The sequence below is a fragment of a genome, unplaced genomic scaffold (assembly GCF_019419815.1).
Source record: "Pyrus x bretschneideri cultivar Hongxiangsu unplaced genomic scaffold, Pyrus_bretschneideri_v1 Contig5, whole genome shotgun sequence".
Classification (NCBI taxonomy): Eukaryota; Viridiplantae; Streptophyta; class Magnoliopsida; order Rosales; family Rosaceae; genus Pyrus; species Pyrus x bretschneideri.
The window spans coordinates 9,639,771-9,653,406 of NW_025999787.1; the positions used below are offsets into that span (position 1 = coordinate 9,639,771).

Consider the following 13,636-nt stretch of genomic DNA (forward strand, 5'->3'; position numbering starts at 1 on the left):
AAGTCAAATAGATAGTTTGAGAGAAACTATGAACTTGAGAATTCTGAGTAGGTAGAGGAGGTTGCAAGACGTATTAGGCAGACCTTAATGTTCTACTAGTGATGGTACAGACCAATCTCTATATTCCTACCTAATAGTAGTCCCATGTCCCTGTTGGTAGGAGCTCAAGCACACCAGACACCCAAGAGAGACTCTTGAAGAGTTAGCTTCCGGCTGGATATAATCCGGTGACAGGACATATCACGGGCCCAAAGCACCTTGGATACGCTAGTACCCAAAGGCCTAATACTCACGGGGCGGACGGGTCACAGGTACCCCCTTCCTATCCCAAACACTCCCAATTTCAGATGCACAACTATTGCCCAATGGGCTAAGAAGCCATGGCCAGGAAATAAGAATAGCAAGTAAAAGCTCTGCAAAACGTGCCATCACTACAAACAGTCAGAACGGAAAGTAAAATTTCAGTATTACTTTGTTACAGTTTTCCCAAAACAAGTATCCAACTAAAACGCAACCCACATTATCCGAAGGACAAGTGGAAAATAAAACCATTCCATAGCTCGATGTTATACATCGCCGCCGCAATAACTCGGAATGTCGTAAAAGGCATCCCTACATTGAGCTACAATTGTTCAAAGCAACGAAACCAATATCTCCGGATGCGGCTTGCGTGGTGATTGCGACCAAATTAAACATAACAAAGCATCTTTATAAACCCGAGCAACAGAACTATAATATGAGCTTCCAGCACCGATCATTTGTAGAATTCAAAGTCAGTGTCGGGCTTCTTCACGTTGGTCTGGTAACCCTTCTCAAAGTCCTTTGGGAGTATGACATACCGATTCTTCCTAACTGCATGCATTCCTGCTTCTTGACATATAGCAGAAATCTGTACAAACCGAACCATTTACAACAGTTACTATAGACTCAATTTTTTTATAAAAAAAAATGATTAAAGATCTGAGATCGCCACAAAGCTTCAACATCTTTACACTCAGAATACTACAGGTGAAGTCCAATATGAGAACTCATATTCAAATTTATAGCCATTCATATTGAGGTTCTCGTTTTAATGCTTGATAACGGCTAAATCCGACCCCCCCAAAGCTTCTCATGCTGACTGTTAAAAAGAATATGTATATGTCAATCGCCATAATTGTTCTAACCAAGAGCTTGAAGCAAATATTCTTAAGTATTTCACGAACATAGCACAAGCCTGACCAAAAAACCCCAACAACCAAAACCCCAAATTAAGTTAAAACAGAGAAGAAAAAACACACATAACATAGCAGTAACAGGACTTAACACTGGTAGAAGAATTAAAACAATATGCATATTCTCTCCTTAAAGAAATTAATCTCACCTCAGCAGCACTGATTTTGTCTGGCCGAGAGACATAATCTTCCAAGTCTACCTCATCACTCAAGTTCATTTTAGCAGTGCAAACCTGCAGGACAAGCAGGTATGTTACACTACCTTGTTTGCAATAGCTTGCCAAAATTCCACAAGAGTAAGACATCAGGATTGCAAGAGAAAATATAGAAGAAAAGGTATATAGAAAGCTGATGGCAAGTTTCATAAATATCATAAGACGTAAGGTGGACAGTATTAAATGGGATAATCTCATATAGACATTGGGTGCAGGTGTGTTTTGAGGTGTCCAACTCCTGTGCAGTCCACAACTAAGATATAGGGAGAGGTAACTGGTCTAAATCTAATGATATGGATGGCACTGAATGGACATCGCAGAAGCTACAAATCTTAGGATAATGAGAAAAAAGTTACCTCACAGCGTACAAACAACAATTTACCAACAATAACTCTTTCATTGAAAGATACTTTAAGCCTGTTATTTTACCTGGAAAACAAGTCTTTTCTGCCTCCTATCAGGCAAAGGAAACTCAATCTTTCGATCAAGCCTTCCAGGACGCAGAAGTGCAGGATCCAAGGTGTCTGCTCGGTTAGTAGCCATAATAACCTTAACATTCACTGTCTGGTCAAACCCATCCATCTGCAAAAGTTATTAAGCCCAAATCAACTTTGAGAACAGAAAACAGAAAAATATTGTTTCAGGGTTAATCTTTCACTTGACATTTGTTCAAATATTTTCTCCAACCCCATAATGGTGCATTAAGCATCCAAGCTCTGGTTGATATGAAGCAGTAGTTCATTCGGATTACTTATTCTTTCAAATCAAAACTCAAAACCTACCTGATTAAGGAGCTCCATAAGGATTCGCTGAACTTCTCTGTCAGCTCCAGTTTGAGCATCAAACCTAGCAGTAGCAATAGCATCCACCTCATCAATAAAGATGATGGCAGGAGCATTCTCCTTGGCAAGACGGAAAACATCACGTACCATTCGTGGACCCTTGACAAATAAATAAACAATAAGTGCTTACAATGTTTCTAAGTTAGTCAATAAATATAAATCCACAGATAGTGAGGAAACATGAAAATATCACAGTGCCCTTGCTACATTCACCCACGACATTGGCTATTCCAAAAATGATAAGGGTATGTGGAATGTAAGAAGTAGGATAACACACAAAACATAGTAAAATGATCTTATATGAAAGCTTACCTCTCCCAAATACTTCTGAACAAATTCTGAACCAACAACTCTGATGAAGGCAGCAGTTGTATGATTAGCAACAGCCTTCGCTAACATGGTTTTACCGGTTCCAGGTGGACCATAGAGTAATACACCACGTGGGGGATCTATTCCAATCTGTTTGTATAACTCGTGGTGAGTAAGTGGCAGTTCTACCGCTTCCCGAATTTCTTGCTTCTGAATGTCACATCCTCCAATATCCTGATACACCAAAAAAAAAAAAAAAACGATAAGGGATTAACATTATTATATTATGATAAAGCCAATATGTGTATGCCAATGCAGTATTTAGTTAAGAAGAAGGAAGAGGCAAACAAAATAACCACATGCACAAAAAGCATCACCAAACAGACGGCTTGACTGCATTTTACTGAGCACAAACAATTTGGATTGGTTTGCTTCAGTTCTTAAGAAAGGGAACTGAACTGAACCATAGTACTAGTCTACTGCTTAATCATTTTAAGTTACGAATTCCATTTATTTTTTTCAAATTCTCTTTTAATCAAATGCACTTCAATCTCTTATATTAAACTCGTATTTAGATAAATTCCATTATTGATTCCATTATTGGATGCTTGATGGGGACATCAAAAAAAATACTAGCAACAGGAAATGTACTCAACAATTCGACATTTTAAAACAAAAGAGGGTGTGAGCCAAGAGTAACACGTCCCCGTGACGCTTATTCAAAAAATGCATGCATATTACACACCATAGCATTCTGATTGTGTTGGCTTGCTTAACCAACCAATAAAACCAACTAAAGAAAATTAGTTGATTCCCAGACCCATGTTTTAGCCCTAAATAGTTCAGTCATCAATAATAACCAGTTCTCTCCAATAAGGTATAAATTAGAAAAGATTAATGAGTTTCCTAGTTTACACAACAATAACCGAATAATAGGCAGTCCATCTCTTGCTTGAAAAGACTCTACAAACCCTAAAGCTCGACAATTTTAGACATACACAAATAGTTAGTTTTCAATCTTAGACTCATAGAACTTGAGCAACTGGGAAAATTCTGGGCTCTACTCAAATTCTCTTAACATAAAACCATTGAGCAAAGACAATAAACTCGACCCAGTCAAATGACACCGATAGGATGAGTTATTCAGAATAGCTAACTTTATAGCCACGGTTCTCCTCAAGAAGTGACACCTGGGTATTGTTAAATTCCCAAACCCAAAACCCTACTAGTAATCTATTTACTCCAATTAAGCAGTGATAGTAAATAGTCAAACAAACGAAAAAAAAGACCCTACATTGAGTCACTACCCTAATCAAATCAATTGGGCACAACTTACAGAGTAGGTGACGTCGGGCTTCTCAGACTGGCTGAGGAGAGAAATACTCGAGTCGGCCTCCGGAGGCAGAACGTCGACGAGGGCATTGGAGTGGCGGTGCAAGGCGACGGAAGCGGAAGGCTTGAGGAGCTCCCGATTAATGGTGCTGAGAATCCTAACATAGTAATTGGAGCCGGTGGTGGAGCCCACAATCCCGTTGTTCTGGTCGACCATCTCCATGAACTGCCCGATGACGAGCGGCACCGATTGGATCCTCTTGACCTCCTCCTGGGCGCGGAGGAGCTCGCGCTTCAGATTCTTCAGCTCGTCCTTGACGTACTCCTCCTGGATGTCGATGAACTCGAGCTGCCGCTGGTAGGACTTGAGGCGGCTGTAGAGATCGTCCTCGTCGGAGGCCTGGCTCTGCTCGGTGTAGCCCTGGAGGTCGGATCTTATGGAGGGGATCGATGCCGGTGGCTCCGGCAAGGGCTTCGGATCCAACACCATGGCTGAGCCTGCCATTTTTGCGCTCTCGGAGGGTTTAGGTTTGGCGCTTCGATTCTTCTGGTTCGCTCTGGGAGAAGAGAAGAGAAGCGAGGGGAGAGAGAGATGGAGTGAGCCTTACGAAAGTACAGTTCCGACTAATAAAGCAAAAGTCCAAATCAGTTTTGAAGAGGTTAGCTTGGGCTCTTAAACGGGCCCAAATAGTTGTTGGAATACCCTAGACCCGGCCCAAAAGGGCAAAAACCCGCGTCTGAACATCTTCAATCCGAGTTGTAGAACCTCCATCCAAAGATTCACCCTCCATGTAACACTGCGCTCGAAAGGCAGCCAGATGAGCATAATACGAGGGAGAAAATTTGACGTTAGAATTTGTTACTAATGTTAGACTTTTGATTTATGTCTTTCATTTTGATCGTTAAATGATGATGCATGTAGCATATATGGACTTATACTTCCATTGTTTTTTTCATTTTTTTTTTAACAATAGAAGAACAAGGTGGGGAAGTTCTGAAATCAGGTGCAGTGAGTGTATTTACAAAGGCCCAACCTCTGAGGCAATACGCTATGCCACTTACCTTTTACTTACTTTGATTTATAACCAAAATTAACTAGCAAAACCATCGTCTGGGGCCTAAAAAAATCGAGAGCACAAAAATAGTAGGTAGTCATCTGCATATGTTTTTATTGAATAAGTGGCGCTGGCTACACTGGTTATCGTTAATCACCCTTGGATAGAACATTCTAGGTTCGAATTGTACAATTTGCCCTTTTTTTTTTCTTTCCAATTTACAATGTCCTATTTGGTTATAAATATTAGCTTGTTTTTTCTTTCCATTCTACAATATTATTATTATGTAGTGCTCATTTATTGGTTATGCATAAAGATTAAAGAATCAAAGATGCTTTATAAATTTCTTTTGAATCCTCATAAAAATTAGTATATGAGAAAAAACACATCGGTTATAAGTTTTATACAACACTTCAAGACCTCAAATTGAGGGATAAAAACTCATTATCTATCAACTTGTAATCTAAGTTTTTTCGATGCCCTTCTCCCATTAGAAGTAATCTGGTTTTCTAGTCTTTGTGAAACATTGTATTTGAAGTGTTCTCTAAGTGTGGTGAAAGGCTATTTTTTGTACATTCCATAAGTACACATGAAAACGATAAAACAAATATTTTTTTTTATATGGAGTTATGTTAGGACACTTATATTGGCATTGCCCCGAATCTTTAAACTCTCAGGACCAAACTTTGTTTAAAATTCCTTTGGTAATTTTATTACAGCCCTTTAGAAGGGAAAAAAAAAAAAGAAGAAGAGAAAATTAGAATTAGATGCCTCATTTTAGACTTTTGTAGATTAAACATTTATGCTTTTTGAGTTTATTAAGCTTTTGAAACATTTGATTAAGATACTCAAACTTGAATTACTTCAAATTAATTGAAATTAATTTACATTTAAATATCTGCTATATATTTTAAACAATTTCAACTATATTTAAGTCTGAAAATTTAAACTTTTCAAATCTAAATGTACACCCATGTCAAATGGAAACGTACCAACATTAAATGAAAATGTATCGAAGTCAAACGAAAACGTACCAACCCCGAATTAAAACGTACCCAATTATAAACTATATTAAAATGAATATTCATCTTTTTGGAATGTTTAAAAATATGTTTCATTCATACACAATGTTCTAGATAGTCTTGTTTTTTGGTAGATAAGTCTCTGGAATAACTTTTAGTTGATCGGAGATAAATCCTTATTATTGTAGATAATGCTAAATGATAACGATAAATCATATAATTTTGAAAAAAAATAATTAATTAAAGTAATTTAAACTTTTACATTGTTAACGATTCTTTATATAAACAAATAATAATTAATTAAAGTAATTCCTCATTATTAGGACAAAAAGTAATAAAACTTATGTTTTGAAAACAAACGTACCAAAAATTCAAATGTACCAAAAACTAAATGTACCAAAAATTTTAATGTACCAATAAGCCAAATGGACCAAAAATTCAAATGTATTGTTGATGCACAAAATCGGCGAGGACTTTGGTACAACAAAAAGTGTCAAGTTTGTGACCTTCGCTAGGTTGTTCTGGTCATTAGTGTGGATAAGTATGTAAATGAATAGAGACAGGGAAGTAAATAACACAAGATGTACGTGGTTCACCCAGATTGCCTACGTCCACGGAGTAGAAGAGTTCTCATTAGTTGTGAAAGGTTTACACAAATACATAGGTTCAAGCTCTCTTTTAGTGAGTTATAGTGAATAGTTTAGTACAAATGACATTAGGGATTATTGTGGGAGAATAATCCCCTTTTATAGAAGAGAGTTTCTAGTTTTGTTGTGACATTGACACGTGTCGTGTTGTGATTGGCCCCTGATATCGACACGTGTTGCGCTGTGATTGGCCTCTAATACCGACACGTGTCGCGTTGTGATTGACCTCCTAGTTGGAGGAAAAGTCTTGTGGGTCCTTGACGGTATGCTGTTGACCGATGCTTAGTAGTTTCGAGATTGGTCAAGTGTGGTACAAACATGTACCATTATAATCAAATGTACCAATATAACCAAACATACCTAACAATGAGTTTTGTTGCATTCTATTTAATTTACTAAAATAAATATTTTAATAAAAAATCTTAAATCATCATAATAAGAGATGCATACAAATAGGAGGAAAAAAGGGAATGCTAACGTGAATAGACTTCTAATGAAATAAGATTAAAGTATCAAAATTGTAGGGAATATGTTTAATCAAATTTGCAAAAGGAATAGATGTTTCGTCTATGACATTTAAAAACAAAACGTCTATATCAAAACACTCCAAAAAAAATCACAAAATTCCAACTTCATTAAAATATAAACATTACAATTAATTTACACAAACTTAAACTAGTTGAAGTTTTGAACTAGCAACACAATTTATCATTTGAAACGACAAATTAAAGATTTAGGGGGAAAAAACCAAGAATTAACACCCACACAAAGTGCAATGACTTAAATAATTAAGAGATGGAAAACCTTCTTCTTCTAGGCTTGGTAATGTCCACATCCTCATCCACGATGTTCAAAGTGTCCTTCGACCCTTGCTTGAAGGGATTTAACCTCCCCAGTTTCTTCGACACAGACGAGAAAAATGTCGCCTTTTTAGGCCCGCCACCTCCTTTACACGACGACGTCGTCGCAACACCGGCAGGCCCAGTCTTCTGCAGGTCCGTAATGTACATCTTCATCTTCAACAACTCCGTTCTCAACTCCTCGTTTTCCCTTGCCAACGACACGTCGTGTTGCACCTGTCTCCTCGTCATTGTTGCGTCTTGCACGTCGTTTTCTTCCACCCCACTCCTCAGCTTTAGCTGGTCGTAATACAATGCATGTAGTACAATTTGAACGGGAAGTCGTTTGTTTTGCGAAGCGTGCACTCTCGCTTCGTACGACAACTTCAGTGCATCCATTACGCTACACACCTTCTCCTTCTCTATCTCATCAAGGTTCGGGTGAGCCTGCATATGAGTAATTAATCACAATTAATGGACACTTTTACGATTTAATTAAGAGTAAAGTGCATTTTTATTGATCTCGAGATTTTGGACCCAAAAATAAAGGTTATTAAACAACTGAATTACAAACTACTTGCTTAAAGATATATTTGAAATTGTTCTAACTAAAGTAAATGAAATTCATATTTTCAATTCAGGAAAAAATAATCGAAAGTAATTTTGATAAAAGTTTTGTTAGCAAGGTTGAAAGACTGTCTTACAAGTTTTCTAATAGAAAATTTGAGCCTAAATTTGAAATTGTAACTCTAAGCTTCCATCTCTTCGATTTGTGGTTTGAAAATCAAATTCATTGATTATTTAAATTGACAAGTTTAAGCAAGTTCTCAGTTAAATTTGAGTCATTAGCATGATGGTCTGGTGGATTTTTTAGAGTTCAGTAAATAGAGATTTCAATACCAATTTAATTTGTTGTCATATCGTGTAACTAATTTTAATACTAATTTATTCATCTGTCATATTATGTGATTTAGTCTAAAATGAATAATATTTGTGTTCCTCTCATTTTTCTTGCGAATAATGTATCTTGATCGGTGCAAAATTCATAATTAGAGCGTTCAAAATTTTTTTTTTCTTAATGTATATAACAAATGACGGTGTAAGTAGCAAATAGTATATTCAATTAAATGTTTATTGATATTTTTGAATGATTAAACAATTTCTAATTCAAGTGTAAGATTGATCTTTAATGAAGATTAATAAATTATAAAATTCGATCGTTAATTTTATTCGATTAAGATACGGTATTCGCAAATAATAATATGTGCATGGGATACAATATAATCCATCTAAATACGATTCATGTGTAAAAAGAATTAATTAATTCGTAATTAGTAAATTACCTACCTTCAAGTAAATATCAATAGCACGATAGAGATCGTCGTCGACTTTGCGCGCGCCTTTGGGGATGAGGCTGGCGATGCCATTGAACTTAGAGATACTGAGCCCAACACACGTGGCGATCTCACCAAGATACGCGTCGACAGTCTTCGCCACTCTGATCATCGCCGCCGAGCAAACCTCCCTGAAATCGCCGGCGTTGAAGACCGCGACGCTCTTCTCCTTCTCCATGAACCCGGAGATAATCCTCCTCACGCTCTCTAGATCGAAGAGCCTCTCGCCGTCGTAGGTGAACGACAGGACCAGAAGGTCGTCGACGGTCACGTGCTCCAGGACCGCCGAGATCCGCCTCTCGAGCTCGGTCTTGCACTTGCTCGACGCCTTGACGAAGATCGCAGATCTGAGGAGGCAGCAGAGGAAGTTAATCGGGAGAGCGGCTTTCTCAGTCGGTAAGATCTCGATGATCGATTCCAGAAGCTCCCGTTGTTGGAGCCGCAAATCGGAGTCGTCAGAAGCGGCCAATTTCGCTGCGGTTCCGGAGTGGTCTCGGACGAGATCTCGGAGCCATTTCTCGGCGTACGTTATGATAGCGCTGGCGACGGTCAATGATTTCACGCCGCGCAGCTTCATCGAGGCGATTACTCTTCCGAAGAACTCAATGTCCAAAATCGACAATTCCTCAGTCCACCAATTCGTCGGCGATCGACTCGGAAATTTCGCTTCGATTGATACCTGTAATCAACAGTTAATCACATAATTAGTCGAATCATTTCAAGAATTAATGAGAAATTGGTTACTGGCTAAGTGGCTAGAAATTGATTACAGTTAACTACGTACCTTGGAAGTGGCGACATCGACGCATCTCTGTACAATTTTGAGGTCCTCCGCCATGGGAAGGAGGTCTTCGCAGGTCTTGAGCACGACAATGGCGCCGGAGAGGCTCGTGAGAGCGACCTGAGTTAAGAAATCTTCAGTGCGGCTGGTGAGGTTGTTGTTGCAGTACTTATCGGTCATTTCCAAATACTCCGCCGCGCAGCGGAGGGCGGCGACGTTGTGGACAGTGATCTCAAAGTTGACGCCGTAACAGAACTTGGCCGCCTTCTCGAACGTCTCGGGGCCTCCGGGAATGTCGGAGAGGTCGATTCTCGTTAGGTCTGGTTGTTTTGACTCCATTATCAGTTTTCTTATGCGGTTGCTCTTGGCCACGAGCATGAACTGCAAATAGATTAATTAATTAAGTGAGTAATTCCTTCTAATTAATTTTATAATCACGTTAGTTAAGCATGCATGCACAAAATAGGGTGTTAGTATAAATCGTAGAACGTGGTTTTGCGAAATTCGAACGAGATTTGAACTCAATCTATTGAGTTTAGTACCTTGTGTAGAGGGAAATTGGCTTCACCAACTTCAACCACAACATCTGACGGGATATCTTGAGAGATAATCCTACAAACACACACGTAAGAATGATGAGAAGAAGCTTGTTAATTAGGTTTAGAGAAAGAAATTAGTCAGCATGCATGCTGTATGGATAGATATGTCCGGCCGACGGCTGAGGCAATGATCAGCCGCCTTGCCGAACCTGGTTTCCTGGCACAATGCGAGAGAGGGTTTGATTGTTGTAGTTACCATTGGCCAGTGCGCTCCATGGCAAGGGAGAGCCTGTTGCCGCCACTGAGAGGAGAAGCCATGGGAGGTGGGAGGAGGTGGGAGGAGCTTGGAGCTCTTGTGTAGAGAGAGAAGAGAGAGAGAGTTATGTGACCTCTGAATAATAGGGGTCAAGATGGTGTGTTACATAAAGAGCTTTATTTACCCCTTTTTTCGGATAAGGGCGAGATAATTATAGATTCATGCATATACAAGTCTTTTATCTTTTTGTTATACAACGACTAGCTTGATAACTGTAGTTGAGATTCTCTGTGAAGGCAGACGGATTTGGAGATTCATACAATTAAGAGTTAAAATCTCTCTTTCTTTCTTTTCAACTGTCCAGATTTATGAGTCATTAAGTTTTGGACACAGATATTCGAAAAAGAAAAGAGATCATCTCCGGATCTCTTTCTCCAAAACTACCAAATCAAGTGATCTGGACCCTTAAAATTTGATCCAGCAACCAAAAATTATTATAACTTTTAAAAAATTTTACTAACTTTTCTGTTTTTAGCCGTTATATTAAATTTCAAGAATCCGGATCACTTGATTTAATAAATTTAGAGAAAAAGGATCCGTGCTTCGAAAAAGATATAGACTCTCCTTTCTAAGTTGTACCTTTCTTTTTCTATGTTACTTATCCTAATTCTAATAGTAACCACTTGGCAGAATAGAGCTGGTTATACGTACATCCAGTACTATTGGTTCTTTCCCGTGAAAAGTAGTTGGTTTTCCCTACTTGGTAGCCTTTTAATCATTTAATCTCCTTTGTTGTGGATGTAATGGATTAGTGGATTTCAATTTGCACCTATTTATATTTCGTCGTAAGATACTTTTAACACTTTCTTTACGTATGATATTCTCTTTATATCTAAAATATAAATAAGTTAAATTAAGTGATATTTGTGAGCATGTGAAGCTGTAGGGTTCGCCTCACAGATAGTCTGTTGTGATATCATGTTGGAGTGAACATCAAACGCATGGTCAAGTTATTTTGTTAAAGCTTTCAGCAACTTTGCGACGTCGTTTTAGAATAATTAGGGTAGGATGGGACGTGACGTTGAATCTTGGGACCGGGCGTAATGGTCCGGTCCTCACTGCATGTCTCCGCCACGCAAAACACAAGTGGCTAGGACTCGAGCCAGCGTCGACTTCGCTAAACAACTGGCCTGCTTGGCGCCACGTCATTATACAGTCTAAGTTGTACATTGCGGCTCTACAGGTCGGACAGCTGACATGTTGGCCGTGAACAGGACAGGTAGGATAACGTGCTGGGCTCCGGAAGAAGCTATTTTGGATCTCTACAGCCAATGACATGTGAACGCGCGCGGCATTTCCTTCACTTTTTGAAAGAAACATATGTTTTTGTACATTTATTCCGCAATGTATTTTATTAATTTGAAGCGTCTATTTTTTAAATATTATTTATAGATTGAAAAAAAAAAATTGGACAAAGAGAAAGTCATTAAGGTATTTATTTGCAATAAAGAAAATAAACAGATACAATTATACAAAGAAATCTTAAATTCTTAATTTAATGGTCACATAGTTTCAGATTTAGGTGATTTCTTGTTGACATGATTTTTTAGGAAAAACTTAAAAGATAAGCAATTCAGATCGTTGAAATACATTATGAAGTGTGTTGCACAATAACATTTGCCAAAAATTGTGTAAAAAAAAAAAAGACAATATCACGGATGCGGGCGCTAGATAAAACTTAAATTTACTTGATACAAGCAATTTGCTCATAGTTTATAAGCGGTTGCATTGCACGGACATGAATTTCAAAAGCTTATAGTAATCTTACTCACGAGGGAAGGAAACTCAGCTCCATCCGAAGATCATTGACTCAGTGAAAAAGTGCGTAAGTGGAGATTTTTTCATCATTATCCAAAAAGAGATACACTCCCCATATCTAAAATGTGGTGTTATCAAATCCCTAAAAGTACTTGAGATTTTTGGTGTGCTAGAAACATAGTCTGGTACATCAAACACAATAATACAATTGGTTAAACACTTCAAAAAAAAAATATCTAACCAATTCTATCATGACGCTTGATGCAAGAGACCGTGTTTCCGACACGCTAAAAACTTTCTTCAAAAATGCATAAATTGAGATTATAGAAATGAGCTTTTACGAAGGGAAAGCTGGCTGGGTTAATGGTGAAAAAATGCTTATGGATGGGTGTTCAAACTTGAAGTGATGGCTTTGCATGTGGGAGCAAATCTTTCATGGGATTTTGCTAATTAGTTGCAACTTGTGGTGGCAAATTAGAGAGGTTGGTCCCTTCTCCCTTGGAGATGGATGTTGGGCAAATTTGTGGACTGAAATTAAACCTGCTTTTCCAGTTTTGTGTGAAAAAACAAAATGTCATGAGTCATGAAGTCTATTATTTTGAAAGGTGGGTCATTTGTGTTTCGAGCTTGATCTTAAGGGGAAAATTAGCCGGTTTTGCAATATTTGACCGATAATCATTAAAAGCTTTCAAAGATGTGGTTCATATATGGTCTACAAAATGTGGTATTCCAAACATTTTTCTTCTAATAAGATTTTTTTTTTTTGGTAAAATTGCTTATAAGCGTAAGTATTATGTATAAAAGTAGTCCTAAACAAACATCGGACTGATAAAGAACTAGTCTTACCCATTATGCATAAGAATTGACCCAGTCCATCCAAAATATTGGATTAGCCCAATGGTCTCAGGGCCCAATTCATAGGCTTTCGTTTCTTTCTTTAATTTTTGGGTCTACAAGCTTATAGCATGAGATAGGTGGATGGTGATGAGTTTTGAGGATTGAGATCAACTCTGGACATCTGTGCCAGAGCCAGCGAAATCAGAAATTTAGACCACTTAATTTCAATTTTACTGTCCTCATCAACCAATCGCAATCGCTCACCTCACAAACGTTTAAAGGGTTTTGACCTTTCTCTCACTTGAATGGTCCGGATCTCTCGATCTACGGGCTCCGAACACAACGATCCGGAGTAGATCTTAATCCGATTTTTGGTCCAAAAATCTTAGTTTAATTATATGAAAAATAACTAGCCGGCCACACCACCCCTCAAAATAATTATATTGTAAAAAATCAAACTCAAAATAATAAATTGATATCTACAACTTCACGTGACTATGAAATTTCTAAGTGATTCAAGGCAAAAATAAAAAAAT

The 13,636-nt window shown here is 38.0% G+C and overlaps 2 protein-coding genes across 3 annotated transcripts; both read right to left on the minus strand.

The window, feature by feature from the left end:
* Positions 1 to 443: 443 nt before the first annotated feature.
* On the minus strand, positions 444 to 4,498 carry LOC103946297 (26S proteasome regulatory subunit 6B homolog). Its single transcript, XM_048569460.1, has 6 exons — positions 3,917 to 4,498; positions 2,584 to 2,814; positions 2,212 to 2,370; positions 1,859 to 2,011; positions 1,364 to 1,447; positions 444 to 889 (listed from the first exon to the last, which is right to left on the minus strand). Exons 1-6 carry the CDS (start codon positions 4,415 to 4,417, stop codon positions 755 to 757), a joined length of 1,263 nt encoding a protein of 420 aa, XP_048425417.1. The 5' UTR covers positions 4,418 to 4,498; the 3' UTR covers positions 444 to 754.
* A 2,753-nt stretch (positions 4,499 to 7,251) lies between these two features.
* LOC103946207 (root phototropism protein 2) lies at positions 7,252 to 10,606 on the minus strand. Of its 2 annotated transcripts, XM_009356870.3 has the most exons (5): positions 10,446 to 10,606; positions 10,193 to 10,262; positions 9,654 to 10,031; positions 8,823 to 9,548; positions 7,252 to 7,922 (listed from the first exon to the last, which is right to left on the minus strand). In XM_009356870.3, exons 1-5 carry the CDS (start codon positions 10,505 to 10,507, stop codon positions 7,425 to 7,427), a joined length of 1,734 nt encoding a protein of 577 aa, XP_009355145.2. In that variant the 5' UTR covers positions 10,508 to 10,606; the 3' UTR covers positions 7,252 to 7,424. The 2 variants fall into 2 exon arrangements, with proteins under 2 accessions (XP_009355145.2, XP_048425513.1); XM_048569556.1 differs by lacking the exon at positions 10,193 to 10,262 and having other exon boundaries at positions 10,446 to 10,591.
* Positions 10,607 to 13,636: the final 3,030 nt, after the last annotated feature.